At 36.9% G+C, this 26850-nt stretch overlaps 1 protein-coding gene across 1 annotated transcript in view; it reads left to right on the top strand.

Moving 5' to 3' along the window:
• Nucleotides 1-26850, top strand: part of KCNH8 (potassium voltage-gated channel subfamily H member 8) — a 367066-nt gene that overhangs the window by 190403 nt on the left and 149813 nt on the right. Inside the window, exons 4-5 of the mRNA XM_027585610.2 lie at nucleotides 18023-18150; nucleotides 22136-22376. Of these exons, the coding sequence (XP_027441411.2) occupies nucleotides 18023-18150; nucleotides 22136-22376 (369 nt within the window). The remainder of the gene's footprint in view (nucleotides 1-18022; nucleotides 18151-22135; nucleotides 22377-26850) is intronic.

Below are 26850 nucleotides of genomic sequence, written 5' to 3'. Positions count from 1 at the left end.
GGTGGCTCAGTCATTTAAGTGTCCGCTTTCGGCTCAGGTCATGATCCCAGGGTCCTGGGATCGAGCCCCGCATCAGGCTCCCTGCTCGGCAGGGAGCTTCTCCCTCTCCCTCTGCTGCTCCCCCTGCTTATTCACGCACTCTCTCTCTATCTCTGTCAAATAAATAAATAAATAATCTTAAAAAAAAGTCATATATAGGCTCAAGGATCTGAATGAAGAGAGAGACTAAGGTGACATTACCCTATTGCTCTATCTTTTCCTGATGGTTTGTTTTCTCTACTCCAGGATCCCAAAATGAAGTGCATCAGTTAGCCTTTGCTGCATAACAGATTTGCCCCCAAAGTGAGAACTGTAATAGTTTATTGTTTCTCATGATTCTTTGGATAGGCTCTGTGGTTCTTCTGTTCCAAATGGTGTTGTTTGCTGAAGTCACTCACATAGCTACTATCATTTTGGAACTCAGCTGGGACTGGAATATCCTAAAGAACTTAACATTTCTGGCGACTTAACTGAGGAGGAGAGAATGAGCGCGTTGTCCAAGTTCTTACTTCTCTTTCTTTCCCTCTCCCTCTTCCTCTATCCCTGTCCTTCTACCCCTTTATCCTTACCCTGCTCTCTGTCTCTGTCTTCATTATTCAGTAGTTGAGCCCTTGCTACGTTACACAGAGGCTGGATACAAAGATGACAAATATGGAAGCTGCCTAAGTCCAGAAGTCATGCACCATCTCTCCTGCCCTATTCTGTTGGTCACAGGACCAACGTAAATTCAAGGGGGAAGGAAACAAATTCTGTGTTTTGATAGGAAGAGAGGCATGTATGAATAAGAACGTGAGGATTTGTTAGGTGGCTATATTTATAGACAGTCTACCCCTCTCTGGGAAACTATTCCATTTCACCCCAGTTTCTACCTTCTGCTCCTCCTGAGTCCCTTTCCATATTTCTTCTGTCAGGATCAGGGGAATTAATGTTTTCTGAGTTTATAAACAGTGAGTGGTTCTTATCATTCTGTTTAATGCAGGTTTAGTGAAAGGTACATGGGTTTTAGAGATATACAGGCCTCCAAGTGGATGCCAGATACAGCCATTCCTACTGTACAATGCTGAGTGAGGTACATCAGCTCTCTTACCAGTCTTCTCATCTGCTAACTAAGCAGAGGAGATAAAAACTACCTTATAGTGTTAACATGAGATTTATACTAATATAGTTTATCCACAACGATTAACTGAAACTCAATAGATGTTCAGTATATGTTAATTCTTCTCTTCCTCTCTGTTTTTACCTCTTCCTCCCAGTTTTTCTATCTGTTCTCTTTTTCTGGAAGAGAATTTTTTTTTGAAAATTTCTAACACTGCTTGTAATAATCAAATACATTTGTCCTAAGCCTTCTGATGTTACTGAAAAATGCTTCAAGATTTATAGAGATTTATAACAATTACTATCCTCTTAGCCTGATTGCTCTATTCTTTCCTGAATTTGCCATGTTATTGCTACCCTTAAGCCTTGGTTTACATATTCCTCTTGCCTAATAATCCATCTTCATTGCCTGCTCCTAAATCCACATGAAATCCTTTCTTTTCTAGAAGCATTATCTAATGTTTCTGGTGCCTAATATTTACAACTTTGTGTTTTAATCTATTTTATGTTCCTAAACCTTTTTCCCCTTAGTTTTACGTTCCATAATGCTTTTGGGGATCTTTTAAAGCACATATCCCCCAACTACCCACTCCAAATTCCACACACTATAACTAGAACTCAACCACTGACAATTTTTAATTAACAAAATATTGACTTGGACTCTTTTACAGAACATCTAAAGAAGCATTAAAAACTTGTTTCTAGGGATACCCCACCCATGAAATATTCCAGAAACTGCATTACTCAATGTCTTGATAAATCCATGATATAATATGTATATATAATAGCAGTGAATAGGGACAACTGAGTAATTGCAATTTTTGAGAGGGCAAAATCGAAGAAAATACATATTTTTCTTGATTAAAATTTCCATAAAAGAAACTCCTAACCAACATGTGACTAAGCATTAAAAAAAAAAAATCATGAATGGAAGAATTCTGCTTACACCACATTATAATACTTGTTTTATTTAGAATATGCAAGGACTTTCTTTCTTTAGTGTGTATTGCTAATTTCCTTATTTATTTCCTTGTTAAATATTGTCAGAACAATATCCTAAAAGAGTAAATAATTAGAGGATGTTCCTACCAATCCATTAGCATTTTTATGGCTAGACAATATTTGTTTGCTCTTTCTGCCTCTAAAATATTCCTTCAGTGTTTACTTCACTCTAAATCCAAAAGCGAAACTCAAGTCACATCTTCCCCTTCTAGGTTACTCCAATATTTCATTTAAGAGTTAAAATTAAATTCTTTAGCATGATCCCCAATAAACCAAGCCAAAAATGTTCTGTGTCTGTTTTCTACTAAACTGGCAACTCTCAAAACTGGAAGAAATGGAGTAGAAAGCAGAAGTGCGTGGTCCTGGGGCACCTGGGTGGCTCAGTTGGTTAAGCGTCTGCCTTGGGCTCAGGTCATGATCCCGGGGTCTTGGGATTGAGCCCCGCATGGGGCTCCCAGCTCAGTGGGAAGCCTGCTTCTCCCTCTTCCACTCCCCCTGTTTGTGTTCCCTCTCTCGCTGTGTCTCTCTCTGTCAAATAAATAAATAAAATCTTAAAAAAAAAAAAAAGAAATGCATGGTCCTATGGCAGGTTGGTATGTTCGTTATTTCTGATTTGTGTAACATACGACTCTTTTAGTGAAATTATTAGTGTTCATTAAAATATGATTACCTCAGCCTTGGTCCAGTTATTTGAATTTATCACCGAAAGACACTTTCATGAATTCAAAGAATCACTCATCAAGGCATTTTCAATTTCCTTTTAAAAAAAAAGATTTATTTATTTATTTTAGAGAGAGAGAGTTGGGGGGGGTGTGTGTGGAAGAGTGTGCCGTGCGTGTGTGAGTGGGGTGGGGGAGAGGGAGAGACTCTCAAACAGACTCCTCACTGAGCATGGATCTCAGGATCATGACCTAAGCTGAAATCAAGAATCGAGGCTTAAGGAAGCTTACCCAACTGAGCCACCCAGGCACCCACGGCACTTTCAATTTCTGTGATATTTTCTGAAAATTTGTTTCCACCAGTATTGATAAGAAGCATGGATTTTTAAAAAATAGAAATATTTACTCTTCCATTTGCCTCTGCCTTTGTCAACTGTTTGGTGGCGATTTTTTTCTGATTTTAAAATTTACATATTTTAATTTTCAAATGTAAAGAGTGGTCCCTTTTTAAGGTTCAAAATGGCTAGTGGTTAGGTACCTACATAGATCAATGACCACAAACTTGGATGGTTTTTTTTTTTTAATTTTATTATGAAAAGTTTTAATCAAAACAAAAAGGTAGAAAGGAAATTACAATAAACCTTATACAGCAATTATTTAGCTGGAAAATATTAACATTTAAAAGTGCATAAATATAGGGCGCCTGGGTGGCTCAGTTGGCTAAGCGACTGCCTTCGGCTCAGGTCATGATCCTGGAGTCCTGGGATCGAGTCCCACATCGGGCTCCCTGCTCAGCAGGGAGTCTGCTTCTCCCTCTGACCCTCTTCCCTCTTGTGCTATCTCTCGTTCTCTCTCTCTCAAATAAATAAAATCTTTAAAAAAAAATAAAAGTGGATAAATATAAATTTGTTCTAACAAATATCAAAGAGTAATTTTTGAGTCATTTTGAAATTTTATTTGTTATATAAATGAATTTTATTGCTTTTTATGGCTATTTAAACTAACCATGATCTTCACACCTAGTATCTATCATAATTGTTAGCACTTTAAAATTTCTGAATTCTTCGGGTGCCTGGCTGGCTGAGTCAGCAGAGTATGTGACTCTTGTTCTCAGGGTCATGAGTTCAAGCCCCACATTAGGCATAGACATTACTTGGAAATTTTTTTTCTGAATTCTTAATATTAGTTTATCTTAATCCCTCACTTTATTTCCTGCTGTTTCACTGCTTGGACTTCTCAGACTTTTAAAAAATTTATTTTAGTTATTTCAACTTTTCACTCTCAAGGGAAAACCACTTGTTCTTGTAATAATCTTCTAGCATTATTCTGATTTCTCCTAACTCAATCAGAAGTCTTTTCAAAAGAAATCAAGTTCTGCCATTGAATTCTAAAACAATTCTCCTTTGTCTTTTTAGCCAATTCTTGTATAAAGGCTCCTCCCAAACTTCCCACAATCAGTGACTCAAATTCCTCACACAGAACAGTTGAAATGAATATATCAACTACATGAATAAAGAATCTGATTAAGTAACTCTAGCAACGTTAGTAACTTACTTCCCTTCCCTCCGGCCCTGTGCTGAGTAATGAGGGGCAAGATAAACATTGTATCTGGAAGATACATCTTCCAGACCAGAGCTTGTGGAAAGCCAAAGCACCTACTAAAAATATCCAGTACACTTCTCTACTAAGTGTACATTTTTTTTCTAGTTTGAGAAAAGCAGAAAGAATAATACTCTTTTGTTTTGACCCAAGATTACCTATTTAGTAATTTCCATTTTCTCTAAATGACAGAGTTCTTTCATTGAATAAAACCTCATTCCAAAGCTCATTTTTCTAAAACAGACACAAAGAAATGGGGCTTCCTGACCTAGTACATTGCTTGGTGTCTTTCTTCTGTCCCACACTCACATATTTCCATCCCTGCGACACTTCCTCTAAACCCTGGGAACCTAAGGATCCCAATTAAAAACCACAGTTTCTCAATGACTGGGTATTTGATTATTTTAAAGAACATGGTTATGTATGTACGTGATGTATATTGTGATTTGCTTTAAAAACTTTTTATTATATATCTATGTATACATACGTCTGTAAAGTGTAGGTAGGTATAATAGATAGATAGATAGATAGATAGATAGATAGATAGATAGATAGATAGATAATGATGTCTTGAATTTGCCTCAAAAGGAACTGGAGGAGTGGACTGGGTAGAACTACATAAGACCATATGTGTATTCATATTGTTGAAGCTCGGTGATGAGTAAAGCAGAGATGGGGTTCTACAGAAAAACAGAATTCATAGGATATATGTATAAATTACATATATATTTTTTTTTCTGATTTAAATATTTAAGATCAGTACTAACCAGAAACCCAGCTGCACACTTTTGATTTGTCTCTTCTTTTTTGTATATATGTTGTACCTAACAAAATGTTTACTTCAAGATGTAAATAAAATAAACTGAAGATAATTACAACAGAAGTGGGATAAAACATATATGACTTTATATAATACAGAATCAAGTTTCATGCACAGCAGTCTCTTGAGGATTTCTGTGGAAAATAGACTGAAAATCAAGAGATGAAAAAAATGATGGTGATAATGATCATCTGATAAGCATAGCATCCAGCCACATTCCCACTAATCAATAGATATTCAAATACATAATGCCATACAATTATATAATGGAGAAGTATATTTCTTGTTTTGTCTCTTAAAAAAAGTTAAATACTTATTATATGCCAAGCTCTATTTTGAATATTAATAATACAACAATAAGACACAGAATGTGTAAGAGTGACAGATATAAAAATACACACACTTGCTTTGTAGATGTGTACATTTGTATGCCATTAATGATAAATTTTCTGGCATATGACAGTAAAGTGTCATATTCTAACAAGATGGGTTCAGTTTAACAATTTTATAATAGATGGAAGTAATATGTGTTGAGGAAGGACTCCTTTTCCAAATTGACAAACTCGGGATGAGCCAGCATCACTGAGTATGAAAAACCAGCTCCAGGCTTTCATGTAACTTAGATTCTCAAATAGTGAAAGCAATTAAAAGGCCTCAATGTGCTGCACTCAAAATCACTAAAAACAGACCAATACCTAGACACAATGTGAAAAATATTTTTTGACTCTTATTTTGAAATAGTTATAGATTCACAGGAATTAACAAGGATAGTAGAAAGAGAAAAAGAGGTCCCAATTGTTCACAACAGTTAAATCTTATATAAGTATAGTATAATACAAAACCAGGGAATTGACATTGGTACAATATGTAGGTATAGATTTATGCCATTTTATCACATGGATAAATTGGTGTGACTACCACCATAATCAAGATATATGACCACTTTATCACTACAAATATCTCTCCCTTGCTACCCTTATACAGTCATACTCACCTCCTACCCTCCGCCGTCCCTAACTCCTGACTACTGCTAATCTGTCCTTCATCTCCAACATTTAGAGAATGCTACATAAATAGAATCATAGAAACATCTATTTGTGACCTTTCGAGATTAGCTTTTTTCACTGAATATAATGCCCTGGAGGTCCATCCAAGTTGCTGCATACATCAATAGTTTGCTTCTTTTTATTCCTGACTGGTATACCAGGATATATTTAAATATTCACTGATTGAGGGATATTTTGTTTCCAGTTCTTGGCTAATACAAACAAAGCTGCTATGAACAATTGTGCACATGTTTTTGTGTGGACATACGTTTCTACTTCTCTGGGATAATTGCCCAGGAAATGAAATTGCTGGTTTGTATGGTTAAGTATATATTTAGTTCATATTTTTGTTTTTCAAGAAACTGCCAAACTATTTCTCAGAGTGACTGTTTCATGTTACATTTCCATCAGCAGTGGGTGAAACATCCATTTCTCCACATCCTCACCAGCAATTGATATTGTCACTGTCTTTCATTTTAGCTGTTCTAGTAGGTGTATAATGATATCTCATTTTATCTCAATTTCCTTTTCCCTAATGGCTAGTGATGTTGAACATCTTTTCACATGATTATTTGACATTTTTACATCCTCTTTAGTGAAATATCTTTTTATAGTGTTTTGCTCATTCTCTAATTAGATTGTTTGGATTTCATGATGTTGAGTTTTGAGAGTTCTTTACATATTCTAGGTATGTAGTCAGTTCTTTGTCAGTGATTTGGAAATATTTTCTCCCAGCCCATAATTTCTACTATAAATGTGCTAGTTTTGAAGCTTACATATATTACTAAAATTCAATAATAACCACAGCAATTGTTTTGAACCAAGACCAACAAAAGATTTTGGGGGGGAGGAGAGTGTTTTTTTTTTTAAGATTTTATTTATTTATTTTACAGAAAGAGAGAGAGAGAGAGAACAAGCAGGAGGAGCAGCAAGCAGAGGGAGAGGGAGAAGCAGGCTCCCTACTGAGGAGGGAACCTGATGCGGGGCTTGATCCCAGGACCCTGAGATCATGACCTGAGCCAAAGGCAGACGTGTAACCTACTGAGCCACCCAGGTGCCCCAAAAGGAGAGTGTTTTTGTCACTAAAATTACTTCACATGGGGATGAAAAGCTGACCAAAGGTAGTTGGATTTATTACTGTTTTCAAATTGTCTGTAGACAACACTCCTTGTCCACACTTGGTTTGCTCTGCCTGGTATTCCACGGCTCCGATAGCCTGAGAGATTAGCAGGCTTTGTGACACTCACAGAGTAAGAAAATTCACGTAGAGGATTATACAGTTCATCATATGGAAAATCATAAAGTATATAACCCTTAGATGTCTCTTGAAAAAAATTACTTGAAGATGCATCCCAGCCAATAGAAACGATTCAAAATTATAAATTTAAAAATGCAGACGTTACAAATTTGTGTCTTTCCTTAACCAGTTTGGACCAGTGATATGTTAGTCCAGAAGAATTCTTCAAGTCCAGGGAGTAAGTCAGACCCCATAGCAATTCACTACATTTTTCTTCTTTCGCTTCCAATCATTTCTGGTAACTATTTTGTGCTGGTGCACGTCCTTACCCCGCAGTTCAAATGTTAACTCTCACCATGTCAGATCACCATTTAAACACCAACGAGTTGTGTTTATTCTGACCTGGTGACAAGTGGTTAAGCTCCAACACTGCTGATGTAGGTCGGGATGGAGATTGCAGGGCATTTGTTAGGGAATTCTCTCAGGAACAATGCTTGAATAAAGGAAGAGAAGGGAGGGCAGAGCAGAGGAGGAAGATGGGGAGCAGTGCAGCTGCCACAAGGTGTTCTACAGACTCTCAAGTTCACCACTAGCTAAAATCTGTGCCCTTGGAGTTGGGCAGGATGGGGACCACCCATTACACTCCCATATTGCCTGGTTGTTGAATGCAAGCTGCTCTGGGAATGGGTGTCACTTTGATCAAGGTCACTTTCTACAGCTGGGAGCAGTTCCAGAATGGTCTGACGACAGGTGGGGGCTCTGGGCAGGCACACTCCCAGCAACTGCAAACTTAACGCCTTTTAATTTAGAGGGGGCATCTGGGCAGTATGGTGCAACGTGCGCTACATCTCTGCTACCAGAATCACTGACTTTTTTCATTTCCCATCACAGAAGCAAGGCTTAATTAATGGCCAATGACCATGTACATTGCAAACCTTTTAAAAATGGTTCTATATATATATATTTAAAATTTATATTTTTCCATTTTATTTTTTTATCTTAAGTTTTTATTTTAATTTCAGTTAGTTAACATTCAGTGTTATATTTGTTTCAGATGTACAATATGTCTTTGAACAGTTCCATACATCACCCAGAGCTCATCACAATGAGTGCCCTCCTTAATTCCCATCACCTATTTCACCCATCCTACCCTCCACCTCCCCTCTGATAACCATCAAATGGTAACATTCCTATTTAATGCACCGAGTTAAAGACTTTTTTTTCTTAATTGGGTAAAGCTAAGAATCCAGTCCCACGTCCATTGACAGATATTTTCCCCTTCAGGACTCTTCATTTCTAGGATCTGTGATTATTCCTGTATTAATTATTTTTAAGGTTAGTTTACATAGTTTGAGGTCAGTAATATTTTAAAAAAAAAAAAGCCTAGAACAAAATCAAAAAATAAAATCACCAGAATTTAACTTATTTCTGGAAGATGGTGTTAGGAAAGACATTCACTTCCTGCATTATGCTGTTTTACATTTCTAAATTTTATAAAATGTACATATATTAGTTTCTGATATTCAAGGAACAAATGTGTATTACTATATAATTGCAATTGAGTTTATAAAAAAAATAAATGCAATACAAATTTGGAAGCAAATGAAGAAAACCCTTGATGAGGAAAACAACTAGGCATTCTTTATTTTTAAAAATTTTTCTGTATTTTCCAAGTGAAACTTCTAATGTCACCCATTAAATGGGAGTTTTCCCTTGGTTACTGCTAGATTCTCTATCAAGTTAAAGATTCCTCCTATTGCATGCTTATTATAAAGTTTTCTTTAAAAAATAAGAATATTTGTTGTTATATTTTTTTAAATTATATTTATTGAGGGGCACTTGGGTGGCTCAATTGGTTAAGCATCTGACTCTTGATCTCAGCTCAGGTTTTGATCTCACGGTCGTGAGTTCAAGCCCCATGGTGGGCTCCATGCTGGGTGTGGAGCTTACTTAAAAAGAAAAAATAGTATTTATTGAGATGATACTATGTCTTTTCTTCTTTATAAATCTGCTGAAGAAAGATCCCTAAGTTGGAACCATATTGGCATAAATGCCACATGAGCATGGTATATTTTCTTTTAATACACTTCTATAGGCAGTTTACTAATGTTCTATTTAGGATCCTTGGGCTTATATTCAGAGCAGTCTATACTTATCTTTTTGTATTATACTCATCCAGGATTGGAATCAGAGTTTTCCAGACTTGTAGATTAAATTCAGAAGTTTTCAGGGTTTTTTTGTTTTCCAAAGCTTTAAAAGAATTATTTGTTCCTTCAAAGGTTAATAACATGGACTTTTTTTTTTTAAGATTTATTTACTTGACAGAGAGAGACACAGCGAGAGAGGGAACACAAGCAGAGGGAGTGGGAGAGGGAGAAGCAGGCTTCCCGCCGAGCAGGGAGCCCGATGTGGGGCTCGATCACAGGACCCTGGGACCATGACCTGAGCCAAAGACAGACGCTTAACGACTGAGCTACCCAGGCGTCCCCATAACATGGACTTTTAAAACTCTCTGAAATAGCTTTAGTGGAGAGTGACAATCAGTCTGGGTGAGAGGGTCTCTTTCTCAACTTCCTTCCAAAGTTATTGGTTGGTTCAGGGTGATTATTGTTTTGGGGACCTATTGTGGTGATTGTCTACACTTACCCCAAAGTACTTTTTTTAATCTAGAAGACTGTGTTGATAGAATTTTTCACAAATCTCACAATTTTTAAGGTCTTCTAAATTCTTGTACTTTAAAAATTCCTAATATTGTTGAATCGTCTGAATTTTTTTTCCCTGAATACAATTGCCAAAACTTAATTTTTTTGTCTTCCTTTGTTTTTATAGATCATATATTTTTAACTTTGTTTTCTATTTCACTTATTTCTACTTTTATTTCTGTATCCTTCTAGTATACTCTTATTTGGCTTTTTCTTTGTAAATAATTATATTTTGTGTCCTGAAGAAAAGTTCTACGTATTTTACATTTTAAATATTTATTTTGCTTTATGTACTGGATATTTTTATATGATAACTTTTAGAACACATGTACTTTAAGTATTAATTTTCCTCTGATCCATCTTCACTCACATTCATTGGGCTTAGATATCAAATATTCTTGGTAACATTGTTTATTTATTATTTTTTTAAAGATTTATTTATTTATTTGAGGGGAGAGGGGCAGTGGGAGAGGGAGAAAGAATTTGAAGCAGACTGCACGCTGAGCGCAGAGCCCAACGTGGGGCTCAGTCCCACAACCCTGAGATCATGACCTGAGCCGAAACCAAGAGTCAGATGCTTAACCGACTGAGCTACCTGGGTGCCCCAACATTGTTTATTTTTTATTTTTTTTTAAGATTTTATTTATTTATTTGACAGAGAGAGACAGCGAGAGAGAGAACACAAGCAGGGGGGAGTGGGAGAGGGAGAAGCAGGCTTCCCGTGGAGCAGGGAGCCCAATGTGGTGCTCGATCCCAGGACCCTGGGTTCATGACCTGAGCCGAAGGCAGACACTTAACAACTGAGCCACTCGGGCGCCCCACCAACATTATTTTTTAAAACAATATTCATTCACTTCCAAAAGTCTGTAAGTTCAGTTGCTAATTTCTTTTAAAATCAAGAGTTATATAGGATTTTTAAAAAATCCAAGTGATGAGGGTTAGAAATAGGTGGAAGATTTTTTTAATGCACATGACTTCTACATTTTGGGGACTTTTGAAATTGTCTTTGCAGAACAAAGTCAATTGTTGTGAATGTTCCACAAGCATGTGAAAATAATGCGCATTCCATGTTGGATGGAACCATAGATATATGTTCATTAACTATAGATTAATTAATATAAATAAGTAAAATATAAATAAATACAGAAAATAAATACTAAATAATTAAATTTCTCTATAATTTTAATTTATCGCCACTATGATCTACCAATTTTTGAGACAGTGAAATTATTTCACTCTGATTTTAGTTTTTAAGATTTCTTTGTGGTTTTTAACTATTTTTTGCTTTCAACATTATAGAATTTAAAGCATAAAAATTCATGATTTTTTTATGTTTTTCTTATAATTTTTTAAATAAGGGGGAGTTTTGTTTTTTTGTTGTTGCTTTTTTAGCCATCTTAAACCAGAAGTCTCTGCCTTACTATCTAAATGGGAACACATACATGCTCAAATATAAACCAATATATTATAAAAGTATTTTACAATGTAAAAGGAGATGTGAGGGGAAGTGGGAAGGACATGGAGCCTAAAAGTGACAACTAGGGAGGTGTGTGTTCCAGTGTGTGTCTTTCGTGATGCAAAGGAAAGAGCAAAATGGGAGAAAAGACAGCAGAGGAAATAATGCCTATCCAGGAGATAGACCCATTCTGACCCAACTGGATAACACAGGGAGGTGAGAACATCTCATCAAAGGCTACTGCCTAGTTGTTCATAATCTACAGCGAGGTGGAAAGAACATGAGATTTCAAGGAAGATCATTCAGGATTCAAATATTAATCAGTCCACCCATTTTGAATTTGGGCAAGTTACAGGATTTCTCTGACCTTTCATTTGCTTTGCGATAAATGGAAACATTGATGCCTTACAAAGTGAGGATGAAATGAGAACCAAGACAACATTCCTAGCCTGATGCCTAAAACATGAGAGGGGTTAAGGGAATATTGCTAATACATAATGTTTTGTTGAGAAGGCCTAACTCCCTGGAGTGTAAATGTAACTTTTAATTTTTTTCCTTGAAGTTACTGGTATTGCTCGGTATTGCTGAATAACTGAAATTGCTTCATGATCGTACTGCTTACAGACATAGTACCTCCTCCCCTTATATATTACTCATTTACCTTTTTTGAGCTGATGATGATGTACAGGTCACTGGAATCTTCATCTTCTTCCTTTTGTTAGTTCACTACTGTTTTCATTTTCTTTCTGCCTTAGCACTCATATATCATCATTTTAAAGTCTCCTGTGCATAGACCCTAAACTCCCTTGCATCTTCCTATTTTCTCTATATCCTTCTCACAAAGCTACAAACTCAAAAGGACCAACAATACGTTTTCTTTAGCCTAAACACAAGCGGCTGTGAACTGCTGGTATAATACTTATGTTAGGGAGGATGGGAATCACTCTAAATTTATTTTTAGCAGACTCAAATGGGGCAAATTCCCCAACAAATCTATCACTTTCCTTACTGGGCTTTACAGCCCATCCTCTACAACAAATATTTCAAGCATTCCTTCTTGTCTTCAAACTACCAGCTCCTGCTGATTACCCCTCATCCTCAGCATTTGACTTTACCTCCAAAGTCAATGAGAACAAAAAGGAACAGAGAAATAAAGAAAGGGAAAAGAAAAGAAGGAAAAGCTAGGGGAGGGGAGAGAGGAAGGGGCACAGGGTGGGGGGGGGGAAGGGGAGGGGAGGGAGGGAAGAAAAAGGAAGAAAGAAAGAAAGAATCTCTCAGACAGGAGCTATTTCATCTTACTGCCATGAAACCTATGTGTTCACCTCCATATATATGCAATCAGTGTCCTCCTTCCTTCCTATTAAAAGAGAGGGAAGGGGTGTCTCTTCCAGCTGAGAAGAATCACTCAAAGTGAGGTGTGCAGACACCATGGCCTCTCTCTTTCTTGGACCCTTCTTCTCCCTCAGATTCTCTGACACCACAACTATTTTTATATTTCTCTTTTTCAACCTCTTTTTAGGCTCACAGTCGGCCCATTATGTTTTGGAGGGCCTAGATTTTCTCCTGTCGCTGTCTTGCAAGGTAATTTCATAATCTAATAAGTGACAAAGACATGCAGCTTTTCTCTCTAAATATATTTCGAATGTGTCGGCCATGTCCCACCTTCACTGCCAGGGCCTGTTTCCACAGACCTCCTAAAATGGCTGCCTGGGTGAGTCCTAATGACCTCTATTGACTCTTTCTAGTCAGTTTCCACACTGCAGGTTACTGTGTTATTTTGAAAACTCACATTTCCTTGTGTCCTTTGAACGCTTAAAACCTTGCTATGGTTTCAGTGCCAGAACTGTTAATCATCCCCCAGAACTCATCCATTAATAACAGAACCCTCTCCAGCTTACAACAGAGATTCAACAGGGAACAAGTTTGCCCAGCTAGTGACTCTCTTTCCTCGCCTCTTTGTAGCCCAGTGTGGCTAATACGGGGTGAGTAAGGGATGGGAGTGCCTTCTGGCTCCTCACAGGAAGCTTCACGCCTTCTACTTACTTCCTCTTCCTGCTCCCCCACGGGAGCTGCCTTGGACTCAGAGACGGAGGCTACTAGTGAAGGATGGCAGAGCTGCTCCACCACTTCAGTGTGCTCTCTTCTGCTGTACTACAGGAAAGGAGAAGAGAGTGAGACAGACACGCAGACCCACACATAGAGAGAGAGAGAGTCATTTTCTTATTCAAGAGAGTCATTCAAGCCTAAGCTGTTCCCTGATTAATACTTTTACCATTGCACTTAGGGTAAAAAACAAAATTCTTAATGTGGCCTCAGAGGCCCTGGGTGATGGGTGATCTGTCTACCTCCTCATTTCCCCTTTTACTTCCTTTTCTCCTGTTCTCCCTATGCCAACTCTCCTGGACTTCTTTCAGTTTTTCAGGGATGCTGAGCTCTTTTATGCCCAAAGCCCTCATACATTTTATTTGCTTTGTCAGAAATGTTCCTCCTTCTGCTACCTCTCACCTTGTTTTATTAACAACTGATCCTTTTTCAGATTTTAACCCTAAGTCATTTTTCTTAAGCAATTGATACCCTCCCCCTGCAACCTGGCCACCACGCCAAAGAATTGAGTCCGTTCCCACATTTAAGTGACCTGATACCACTTTAGTCTTATCCTTTATTTGTTGTGAAATATTTTTTATTAAAAAATACAATATATATAATATATATAAGTTAGTTTCCTGGATCCACTTTTTTTCTTTTTTTTTTAACATTTTATATATTTGAGAGAGAGAGAGAAAACATGAGCGGGAGGGACAGAGGGAGAGGGAGAGAGAACCTGAAGCAAACTCTACACTGAGCCCGGAGCCCAACTCAGGACTCGATCTCATGACCCTGAGATCGTGACCTTAGCTGAAACCAGGAGTCAGATGTTTAATGGACTGCACTGCTCAGGTGCCCCCTGGATCCAATTATAACACACATGTATGTTTGTTGATTATGTGTAGTTTTACATTCATACATTCCCCTAAACCCATGTTAGTTGTGCATTATAAATATGTTGCCTTGTTGTCTGTGTTCTATTTCCTGCTTTTATACTCATTATTATGTTTTCGAGATATTTCTATGCTAACAGGTGGACACTATTTCATTCATTTTCCATTTATTCCCACATATGTCCATTAATAGAATTTTAATATTCTGTGTCATAACTCTACCACAGTTTGTTTATACATTCTTTTGTCTATGAACATTTGGCTTATTCTAGTTATATGCACAAACACATGTCTGTGTTACATACACATACGTTTATGTGTTTGTGTATATGTGCAACTTACAAATATTGCTGTCATGAGTACTTTATATATATTTTAAAAAATAAGTTGTTCCCTATTCTAGTTGTGATTTCTTTGTCTTTTTTTTTTTTTTTCCCCCAGTCAGGAGCCATCAACCCAGGAGCATTTTAAATTCATTTCTCTGGGAGATTTTATTTTATTTTATTTTATTTTATTTTATTTTATTTTATTTTATTTTATTTTACTTTATTTTCTTCAGTGTAAAAAGGGGGGTTTTATTAACGCACAGGGACAGGACCTGTGGGCAGAAAGAGCTTCCGCTGCTTGGGAGATTTTTAGATCACATAGGTAGAATGATTTTCAACTTCAGTCCTGCACAAGGATTAGACTGTAATGAAAACTTTTCAAGGAAGACTTCTTCTTTTCTTCCATTTAGAGCCAAGATCAAGACAGATAAGTTTGTTTTTTGTTTTTGTTGTTGTTTTTTGTTTTTTTGGATATTTCCCTTTGAGGGACCCCCTTTTTTTTCATGTGAAATAACACCTTTATTTATTTTTTTAAGAATTTTTTTTAAATTTATTTATTCATTTGAGACAGAGAGAGAGAGAGCAGGAGCAGTGGGGAGAGGTAGAGGAAGAAGCAGACTCCCCGCTGAGTAGGGAGTCCGATGTGGGACTCGATCCCAGGACCTGGAGATCATGACCTGAACCGAAGGCAGACGCTTAACCATCTGAGCCACCCAGGACCCCCAAGGGACCCTTTTTTTAAACCTATAAAATTGCTGTTGTTTCCTTTGGAAAATCTCAACTATTAATTAGATTTCTCCACTGAAGGGAATTGGCTTATTATCTGTCATTAATGTCTCTAATCTGGTCCATTTGGTAGTCACCATTGTAATTTCACCTGGCATTTTGATACCAGCTGATACAGCAGAAGCAGCCCACTGGCCTTTCCCACCATATTCCTGTAGACATTGTTTTAAAACTCTGGCAGTTTTCATATTTAAATATATTCAAATTTACTCCCTTCTGGATTAATAATTACATTTTCAAATACAGTGTTCAAGAGTTCTGGGTAGACTGAAAACTTGAACACACAAACACATGATCTTAACCTTTAACGGTATAACGACATGTGCTTGTCTAGCCATGAGTTTCAAAAAAAAAAAGTGCCCCTTTTGATGTTCTGTTTTGTATTTCTTAATATGTTTTTAGTGATTCAAGCCTATAGTAATGTATCATATTTTATTTTGAACATTCTTGCAAAATAAGAAGCAAAAGGTGAACAATTTAAAAAGAAAAACAAAACCAGGTAACAGATTAGACTTTTGCAGGGAGTAAAATACCCGATTTTCTGGTCATTAAAAGCATGCCAGGATGGAGTGGGAATTGAGTGTGGTTAAAGCCCTTGAAAGACGGAGTCCAAGCTCAGATGGGTTGGGACAACGATCCACGTTAGTCTAAGTGACACTCAACACCAGGCAGTTTTCCTGCTCCGCGCTCCGTGTGGGAGGAGTAGGGACTTTCAACCAGTCAGCCTTCACATCTTGCCTCTGTTCCTTACCAGCCACGTGATCCTAGTAATCCTTTCCATTTTCTCGTCTGTAAATGGAGGATATTAAAACTAATCTCACTGGATATTCATAAGGATTAATTGAAATAATCAATAGAACAAGGCCAGGCACACAATAGCTATCAATAATAGTTACATGGTTTCTCCATGGTAGCAACCAAACCACATCATTTTTATGACAGAGAAAAATCAAAGAACCTTTGTAATGCTGTAGAGATTGGATGATGAAGCTTAAATAAATAATAGTTTTTAATTTTTATATTTTGCAGCCACTGTAACATAGATACAATTTATTTAGGATGAAATTGTATGTTGATCGACTGACCAAATAAAGACTAAGTGTTTCTTAATGTCATATAACATGTTTTTTTCCTCCTGGACAGTAGCCCTTTGGGAAGAAAATAAAATAGCTGGATTTATACCTCATTTTACTGAAATAGAGTCCAATTGGATTAAAGATATAAATGCCAAAAATAAAAAAGACATAAAGATGTCGGAAGAAAGCATGCATAGATTTTTTTAAAAACAATTTTTTAGTGATGGCAGTTTGGCTATGCAGGACATAATGTTTAGACTCCACAATGGGTACATCGTTAAATCTGACAACATAAAAATTAAAAATTTCTATACTGAATAAGTAAAATTCAAAGACAAGTAACAAAATGCGACCACTGTTGGCAGCACATATAAGAAAATGGCAATTAGTACACAAAGAACTCTTACAAATAATTAAAAAAATACTAATGTAACTTTAATGTTGACAAAAATAATATGAATAGACTTCATAAAAATAAATGCAAATAGCGTGCATATTTAGAATGATTTACAAGTTTCGTTGATGTGAAAAAAGATTAAATAGTCTTTATGGGGCGCCTGGGTGGCTCAGTCGGTTAAGTGGTTAAGTGTCTGCCTTCTGCTCAGGTCGTGATCCTGGGTTCCCGGGATTTAGCCATGTCAGGTTCCCTGCTCCACGGGGAGTCTGCTTCTCCCTCTCTCTCTTCCCCTCCCCCCTGCTCATGTTCTCTGTCTCTCTCACGCTCTCTCAAATAAACAAACAAACAAACAAATAAATAAATAAAATCTTAAAAAAGTTTTCTTGGAAACTTCTATTTATAGAAAGAAGAATAAATATAAATGTTCATATAGCATATATATTAGATATTTTTCTGGAAAAATATCAAGAAAAAATATTGGGAGCTGAATTAGGGATATGAGTGGAATAGCAGGAAGATAGGAGTAATATTTTTTTGAATTTGATTTAATGTTTTTCTGGTTTGAAATTTCTCCTATGCTCCTGTATGTTTTCTGTAATTTAAAAAATTAATGCAGCTAATATGATGACAAAAGTATATAAATTGTAAGGATTAAAATTAAATAAATGTCATTAGGAGCCCACAGATAATTTTAAGTGTTGAAAAACGTGTACTATGTGTCTTGAAAGGGAACTGTCAAAACTTGATTTTCTTAGGATGAAATGATGCATTCATTGGTGCTTAATGAGTTTTGTTTTCCCCCAGACAAAGTCAAAGGAAGATCAAGAGCAGGGACCCACTTTGACTCAGCCCGGAGACGGAGCCGAGCGGTCCTTTATCACATCTCTGGGCACCTGCAAAGAAGAGAAAAGAACAAATTGAAAATAAATAATGTAGGTGGTATGTGAGTACACTATGAATACTAGAGTTTCCCCTGGTGCCAATATTTGATTCACTAAAGAAAGGCTCCAGTTACTCATTTATTGGTTTTCCTAGATTTTTTTGCACTTTGGTTTGTGCTTTCCTATAAAGAATAAACTAGAAAAGGTCAGCAATCATGAGGCATTTATGCAATAAAAGTGCTTAATCATAGTGTTATCACAGCACAGAGATTAGAATATTACTGTAGTCAGTACAATATGGCACAGGGGACACTGTGAATGGTGACATACTGGTTACATTTTATGAACAAGATGATGCACCAAGTCCTATTACACATTCATAGTTTGTTGGTTAAAATTTCTCAAATTTAATTTTAGTTTTAAAATTTAATAAATTTTAAAATTTAAATTTTAAATTTAGTTCCATCTATTTTGCACTTTATCTAATTTCACTTAATGCTTTTATCCAAGAGGACCATGAACAAATCAAAGTCATTACTCCATTTAAATATTCACATCTTATACAAAGCAGAGTTGGAAATGTCACACAACGGAACATTGGATTTGAAATTCTATGCTTTATATCATATGGTTTTGTCAAAAGTTGCACTCCTAGTAAATGACCGTAGGGCTACTTTCTGAAACCTGGGACTTGTCTGTCAAAAGCCACAGCAAATAACTGTGCTTCAAAAAGGTGATCCTCTGCAGAGTTTTACATGACACACATCTTACAGGATTTCACATGAATATTATAATTAGTTCTTAGCACTGAAAGATGTCACTGAGAAACCCAGAACTCTTGTCTGTTTAGTTATAGATACTCAGAGATACTTTTTCAAATGATGGTAATATAATTACTGTGCATTGTGGAGTCTTCAGAATGTAACATCTTTGTGGGATGTGTGACTATGATGGTAGATACAAATACTCAGGGCCTAATTTACCAGTGACATTAGAAAAAGTCACATCAAACAGGCGGAGCTATTTTGGAATCAATCCAAGATCCAGAAGTTCTGGGAGTTAGGGACACAAGAGGTTTCTTTGGCATCTTACTTTTTACATAGAAAGCTGGAGACTAGCGAATACGCATGTGCTGGTAAAACAGCCATGTATCAGACATACAAAGTATCCGCTTCTTTGTAGAAAACAAAGAAAGATGCCTGAGCCAAGGCGGAAGGGGAGATCTGACAAGAAAGTTCTGCAAAGCTATCTCTGCTGCAGTGTGATTTCTTTCTGGAAACCAGAACAGGCTGCTTTGATCCATTTGTGCTCTAGGACCATCACCCATGCAGGTGCCGATCTGCCAGGCACCACCATTAAGAGCCACACGCCGCTTATTTTGGCCTGACTTAGTATAAAGATTTTCAGGGAATACCTGTGCCTTGGTGTCACATTGATTTGCTGAGAGTCCGGGGATAGACTTGAAAGAGTGCACACCTCTTGATCTATGTATGGCTCCTTCCACTGGTTCCTATTTACAACTCCCTTCAGTTACTAAGCCAGCCTTAGTGACATTAAACAAGTTCCAGGAAGAAACAAAGGTAACCGCATCTGGGCTTGATTCTATGCAGGTCAACCAACAAAGCACCTAAACAAATATTAGCCAGAGATTCTATAATGCTGAAAGCTGACACTGTCTTCTACCCTTTAGTTGAAAATCATTTAAACATAGCAAGTATTACTAAGCTTCAAAATGTGTTTGCTGAACATGTTGTTTTTCCCTTTAGATCCAACAAAGTACAGAACAGTACTTAAAAATCTGACTTAAAAAATCATAATTCCCACTTTTTAGCTAATTTGCTAAATTGCCAATCACTTAAAAAATACGAACATGGGAGGGGGGAACATTAAAATAATACCTAGAAAGTAAGGATGTCTAATCAACGAAGTGACTCTGACATACAGGTAATATCTTACTTCTAAAAGTAATGTGTAAAATCAGGACTGGCCTTGTTCTCTTTCTCTTTTCAAGGAGAACAGAGTAGAATGGCTAAAGACAGCAGGAAGAGAGAAGGAAGAAGAGGAAAAAATGATCCGGATCGTTTATCAGCTGAACAATCCATTTTGGGGGAATTCTGGTTATAATAACATTCATACACAAATTCTCAATATTTTTACAGCTCTTTGCTATTTACAAATTCCTTTTACTTACATCATATTATTTGATTTTTATAGTAAGCCAGTACTAGATATGATTTTTTTATTAATTCCATTTTAATGATGGAAAAGAACTTATTCAAGATCTCAAAAGTAGGAGCAGGATGTGGGACCCCGCTGTGAATCTTCTGACTCAAAGCCATGGTGCTTTGATACAGTTCTGTGGAATAGGAATATATGATTCAACTATAGGCCAATGAACTCATCAGGCCATTAGCCAGATTTGAGCATCAGGATGTAACACCTTTTAGTCCTGGCTCTGACTGCCTGGTTCATCTTAGAAAAGGCACTTAATTTCTGCTTTCTTTGATTTGTTACTGTATTATATGACCATGTGGGGATGCAAGTGTCTCTAACACAAGGAAATGTAAAGATCACATGAGCGCCTTGGGAGCTTGAAAGGAGAGTGCTTTAAATGCCCAATTATTACCAGCTGGATACCAGTGGTCCTCAAAAGGCAAGGCAAACGCTTTCCTGGGACTTGGTGCAGTGATTATAGAAATATTTTCCCATCTCTCTACTCATTCAAAAGTTAGTTTCAAAGAAAAGTTACAAAAATCGTTTGGGAAACAGTTATCTTAGTTAGGCTTTGGCTTTAACCATTGTGTTTCAATAATTTGTAGAGGTTAAAGAGCTAAAACACCATTGGTACTAAAGAATATGCTTTGAAATTTATAAATAATACATAACTAAAATTGAGAATCGTTGGCTGCATTTTTCCTTAGGCAAACCCTGTGTTTCGAGGTTATAAATAATAGATCTGTTTTCCCCCAACTTGCTAAAAGCATACTTTCCAATTATAAGAAATTTTCTTCCATTCAAAAGGTTTTATATAAAACTGTGAATCTGGTGTAAGAGGAGAGGAGCAATTATTTTTTTACTCAGGTCAACTTGTCACAATGTGCAGGATTTGAGTTAAAAAACCCTTTACAATTTAACCCTAATCTGAGGTATAATGAATTCTTAGTATCTTTTAAAATAATTTTAAGGAATATGTCTTAAGTACCCTATAAAAATGAAATGGTGTGATTTATTTTCTGACTTGTGGAGAAAACTGATATATTGCTGACTTTTTGTGCCAGCATCACTAATGCTTTATGTAATCAGCACAATCCAAAGAAAATACTTCCTGAGTTTTCCTAATCCTCTCTCCCAGAGCTGACATCTCCCTCAAACAAGGTAAAGTTTTAATCTCTATAATATGATAGCAAAAGACTTACTCAGATAGAAATTGAGGTATTCCCTCATGGCTTTTCTACTAATGGCTTATATTTGAAAAAAAAATTATGTAAGAATCCATCATGTCCTTCTGTAAGCAGAAGTACTTATCAACCTTCAAGTGATTAATACTTACAAACCCTAACTCTCTCTTCTCCTATGCACCTACCTAAACTTTTATGAGAAGCCCAACAGATACACGTCATCTTCCTCTTCCCAGTTTTATGCCAAAGCCCACCCTTTACGTTTGTTTCTGGAAACCAGAGGATGAGGCAAAAGAGGCAGGTCAAGTTTCAGGGAATTAAATGGAACAGAGATGCAAGTATATATATAGGTGACATTTTAGGTAATGATCTTTTTGCTCTTGATGAACAAAGTCTGGATTATTCACTTAACATTCATGACTAAATTCTGCATATTCCTATTACTTATAACAAAGATCTCTGCTCAATTTTAGTATGTACATCTCTACTTTTTGCATCACCAACTTCTCAAAGTCACTTGTAAAATACGTTGGCATTGTGTGTCTGAATGATCCTCCCCACAGAAGTGTGTTTAAGGCTGTGTGATCCTTGCTTCTAATGTTGTGTCTCCCTTCTCTCCTTTTTGTCTTTATCCACAGAATGTTTTTGTAGATAAACCAGCATTTCCGGAGTATAAAGTTTCCGATGCAAAAAAGTCCAAATTCATACTTTTACATTTTAGCACTTTTAAAGCCGGCTGGGACTGGCTTATTCTGTTGGCGACGTTTTATGTTGCCGTGACCGTACCTTACAACGTTTGCTTTATTGGCAACGATGACCTGTCCACGACTCGGAGCACAACAGTCAGTGACATTGCTGTGGAGATTCTTTTTATTATAGGTAAGAACCACCGGCTGCTTTCCTAGAGGATTTGCATAGAGGAAGTAAGTGTGTTCCAGATTTTTCTGACGTGAATTTGAACTAAGATCCATTTGCATGGGCATGACTAAGCTTCTGATGCAAATTTTGGAGAAGCACATATTTGGATTTCTGAAAATTGCCTCTTCCAGCTTTCTCACTGTTCCTTTAGTCAAACAGATCTAAACCCATGTTTTGTGTTTCCCTATCCTTTTTTTTTTGTCAGAAATAGGCTAAAAAAGACTTAATGGCTATTTTGTTGGTACTCTCACATCCATCATGATCTTAATTGCACAGAGTCAAAGAGGGGGCTTGGCAAGAACCCATCAGTGGTCTGATAATGGTCCAGTCTTGGGCTTGATTCTCCATCCCCTTCCATACCTTTCTGGCATGTTGGTGGCTGTTGCCACAGGTGGCCTGGTTGCAGAAGCAAAGGATTACATAAGCCTTCCAGTCAATCAAGAGAAGCAGGGAGTATCTGATTTTAACTTTTAAAAGAGGCCCCAAGGGATGCTTGCTAAAAATATTTATCTCTAGAATATTAGGAACCTCAGCCGAAGCTGTCTGTGCTCCACTCTCCTAAGCCTCTTCTTATTTCCCTGTCCCTTAAATCTTCATCTGTTTAGACCAAAGCCTAGCTCTGTCTTGTTCCTTCTAACACAAATCCTATATCTCCATTAAGGCTTTGATTGACTCCCTGTAGAGGTGTGTGTGTGTGTGTGTGTTTTAGATTCGCAGGAAATTGCAAAGGTGGTACAGAAATGTCCCTTGTCCCTTTCATCTACCCCTGTGGAGTTCTTGACCATCATTGGTAAACTGATGCCTGCTTCTTTACCTAGTCATGGTGATATAGGGCAACATCCTTATTGTAAAGATGAAAAAAATGTTTGGAAAATGTTTTCAAGCATGTAGGTGAACAAAGGAATGAGAAATGAATCTTAAAAGTTCAAAGAAAGAAAATAAATGAGGCAGATCCAGCCCTTATTTCAGTGGTGGAGCTGGTAAAGCATTGGGGCCAGAGTGGGTTCTCTAACTGAATGTCAGCACATTTTCTCTGGATGAGTTTGTAGGCTCTTGGTGTGGCTTTGGCACCACTATTACCATTGCATTGACTGGGAACCTCCCTCCAAGCTGTTTGGACCCCAGCTCCCACCCCAAAAATGGTGGCTGTAGTATGTGTGGACCACTAGATGGCAATGTTGTCTACTTGGGTAGCTTGGCAAGGCTACAAAGTCAAGGAAATAGATCTTCACTTTTTTTATTTTGTAACTTAAACCATTCTTCATTGGAAAGGTGTAACTGTAGTAAAGGGATATAAAATCACTGGTAAATGGCAAATAATAACATTCCAGCTTGGGAACAAATTGGGTGTATCCATAGGCCAATCCACTGTGGTTTTGTATCTTTTTTCTTTGCTAACCTTCCATGTCTTCTCCTACCCACCCATGACACATGCATATGTCAGCACTCTAAAAAGACTCCCTGTGACCCGTTCAAAGTTCTCCAGAACATGAACAGTCACTCAACATGTCTCTTATGCCTGAGTATCTACTTAACAAATATCTCATATCATTAATAATAATATTATTATTTACAACTCTGTCATTGGGACACGGTTATATCTTGAACTTTCCACTCTTCCTTGTTCTTAGATATTTGAAATTCTAAGGGCTTAGAAGCCACTTCTGTACTACATGCTCACTGGCAGATGATGACACTTGACACTCAGAACTGACACTTACGAGAAAGATGTTTTATACAATTTTGGGGGGTTGAGTTGGTTGGTTGACTTTTTTTTTTAAGTCTGCTTTCTTCTACTAAACCAAGGGAGTCTGGCTTGCCCTGCCGCCAGTTGCCCCTAAATCTTCTGTGTTCTTTGTGACTGATGTTTCTGCTATGCTGGGGCAGCAAGAGGTTCCTCTAGGTAGGCAATATCCACTCCTAACGAGCAGCATGACAAAGAAATGGAAATTCACCCCTGTTTTTATGCAGTTTACCTTCTATAAAGAGTACTTTAGAATTTGAGATTTGGGCTGCCAACAGTTTTAGAGTGATCCCAGCCTGGAATTCCTTCTTGACTTGTGTGTGGCAAAATCTGTATGTATATTTAACATGCTTCTTTTCTATTTGTAGAATAGTGTTATTAAACTGGCATCTTATAATCAACAGGGTCAGAACTGTTAAAAAGTAGTTTTAAAAAAGGCTTGGGAAGGAAAGACTTTGTATAGCAAAACATGATGCTTTCCAAACAGTTTCTTTGAACCACTCTATATAAATGTAAGGTGATGTGATTATTTTTTAAATGGGGAAAATGAAGTGTTCTGTGAAACAAGAATATATAGTAAAAATGAAACTTGGAAGATAATATATCTCTTTTGGTGATTCAAAATGCTCATTAGCTTTATAAATTCTCTGAGAAATTCAATGATAAAGAAATGTTTAACTGTGATTAATCCAGCACCTCCTAAAGTTATTTTTACCTCCAAACTCATTCCTCTCCAGGCCATTTAGTAATACCCTTTTGAGAAGACTAACTTAAAAATATTCTTCCCTGATAAACTCACAGTAAAGTGTCTTGAGTGTTATTATGCTAGTCAAACAATAAATACGAATGGTAAGCTTGAATCTCTCCTAACTACTCTCTTAATCTTAAAATAAATTGCTTTGTAAACCACATTAATTCTTTAGGATCAATAGGGCACAAGGTTTGACTGTCAGTTACAAAGTGGTTATAAAATTACTTTAAGTTTGAAAATCATCATGTATAATTTAGCTGCTGACTCAAAGCCTTACAGAAACTTACAATGAGAAGTGACCTACTAGTAATTTATCTAATCTAGTCTTTCTTACTTTATGGGTGGGAAACTGAGCCCTAGTGATATGCCCAGGCCCTATAACTAATTTGTGGCACACTCAGATCTCCTGGTAATCGGATCAGGTTTCTTAAAGGTTGATAACCAATATGCTTCCATTTTCTGAAAAATTCTACTCAACTTGCTTTCTTTTACTTATAGCAAGGAGACAGAAAATGAAAGAAAGAAGTGCCAACTTCCTTCTCTTTCTTCCATGAATGCAGAAATTAATAGTTTTAATCTCTGAAATCTTGGTGGCAAAAATTGTGGTATGCCCATAGGTCCAAAAATCACGCCATTTCCTTATCAAAAACCCAAAGAACCCAATTTTGTGCAGGCAGCAGTTTCCTAGATCCAGGGAATGAATTATGAGAATTCCAAGCCAGTGGTAATTCCTGTCCCCTTAGCCAGTTTCAGGTGTAGGGGTAAGTATGTGACCAGTTATATCCAGTAGAATGTATAGAGATTGTTTCAATGAGATCTTTTGGAAATTAATTTTCCCCTGAAAAAAGAAGAGAGACCTTTGGGGGAGAATATTTGTGTCCCTATTCCTTTCTTTCCCCTAGGATGTGTGGATGGAAGGGTAGGAGGTACTAATTACTGCAGCCATCTTTAATCACGAGGAGAGACATAGGGGAGATGATGTGGACTCCTGGTTGAGCGATATAATAAAGTTCCTATTATTGGGGCCACTGTTAATTAGATATTTTGTTATTGATAGCTATATTATTCTAAATTTTTTTAAAAACCACTGCTCTGTCATCTGTGACCCCTTGCACGGAGCCATTTCAGAGGTTCAATGATAAATCCTTTCCAGAGGAACGGAATGCTCTTTCTTTTGTCATTCCACCATGAGCTTATCTAGGATGTGGTTTGCGCATACTTCTTATTAGCTGTTATAATCACGAAGGCTTAGAGTCACAGACCGTGCCATAAAGCTCTAACTCTGACTTGGTTTCTCTAAGAATCCTCAGAAAGGTCAAAGGAAACATGGTATGAAATTGTACTCTCTGTTTACTCTATGTTCCTCTTAGTCAGAAAAGGACAGTTGAGAGTCATGTGGGATAAATGGCAGCCATACATTGTGTCATCATACATTGTGTAGACCATGAACATGTAGCATCCTTACTACCAGCTATGCACCACCAGTGCTCCCCAGTTAATATGACAACCCAAACACCCTATACATATTCAAAAGGTATTTTTTCCTCAATGTTATGTTTTTAAGGTTATGCTTTGTGCTGATTTAGGTAGTTCTATGTCACTGGTTCTCAGTGGGAACCATTTTAGAAATATGTAGGTTTGACTTTAATTCATTAATCAACAGTACCATCATCTGGTGTTTAATGCTTTTAGATCACAATTTACTTACCTACAAATGACTTTACCCCAACTAATGAATAGAACTTCTCTGCACGTAGTATCTTGTGAGCATGTATTTATATTTTCATTTCTGGTTATTTTATTTTTTTCTCCTTCATAATGCCTTATTAATTAATGCTTCTATTCATTCGCATGTCACCAAATTTTGCTATCTCAGAATCTTTATTTCTTCCTATCATTTAATTATTATTATAACCTTGTGACATAATTAAAACAGGCAT

The sequence above is a fragment of the Zalophus californianus genome, chromosome 1 (genome assembly GCF_009762305.2).
Source record: "Zalophus californianus isolate mZalCal1 chromosome 1, mZalCal1.pri.v2, whole genome shotgun sequence".
NCBI classification, from domain to species: Eukaryota; Metazoa; Chordata; class Mammalia; order Carnivora; family Otariidae; genus Zalophus; species Zalophus californianus.
Note: the sequence above shows the minus strand (reverse complement) of the source record. Positions and strands in the feature narration are given on the sequence as shown.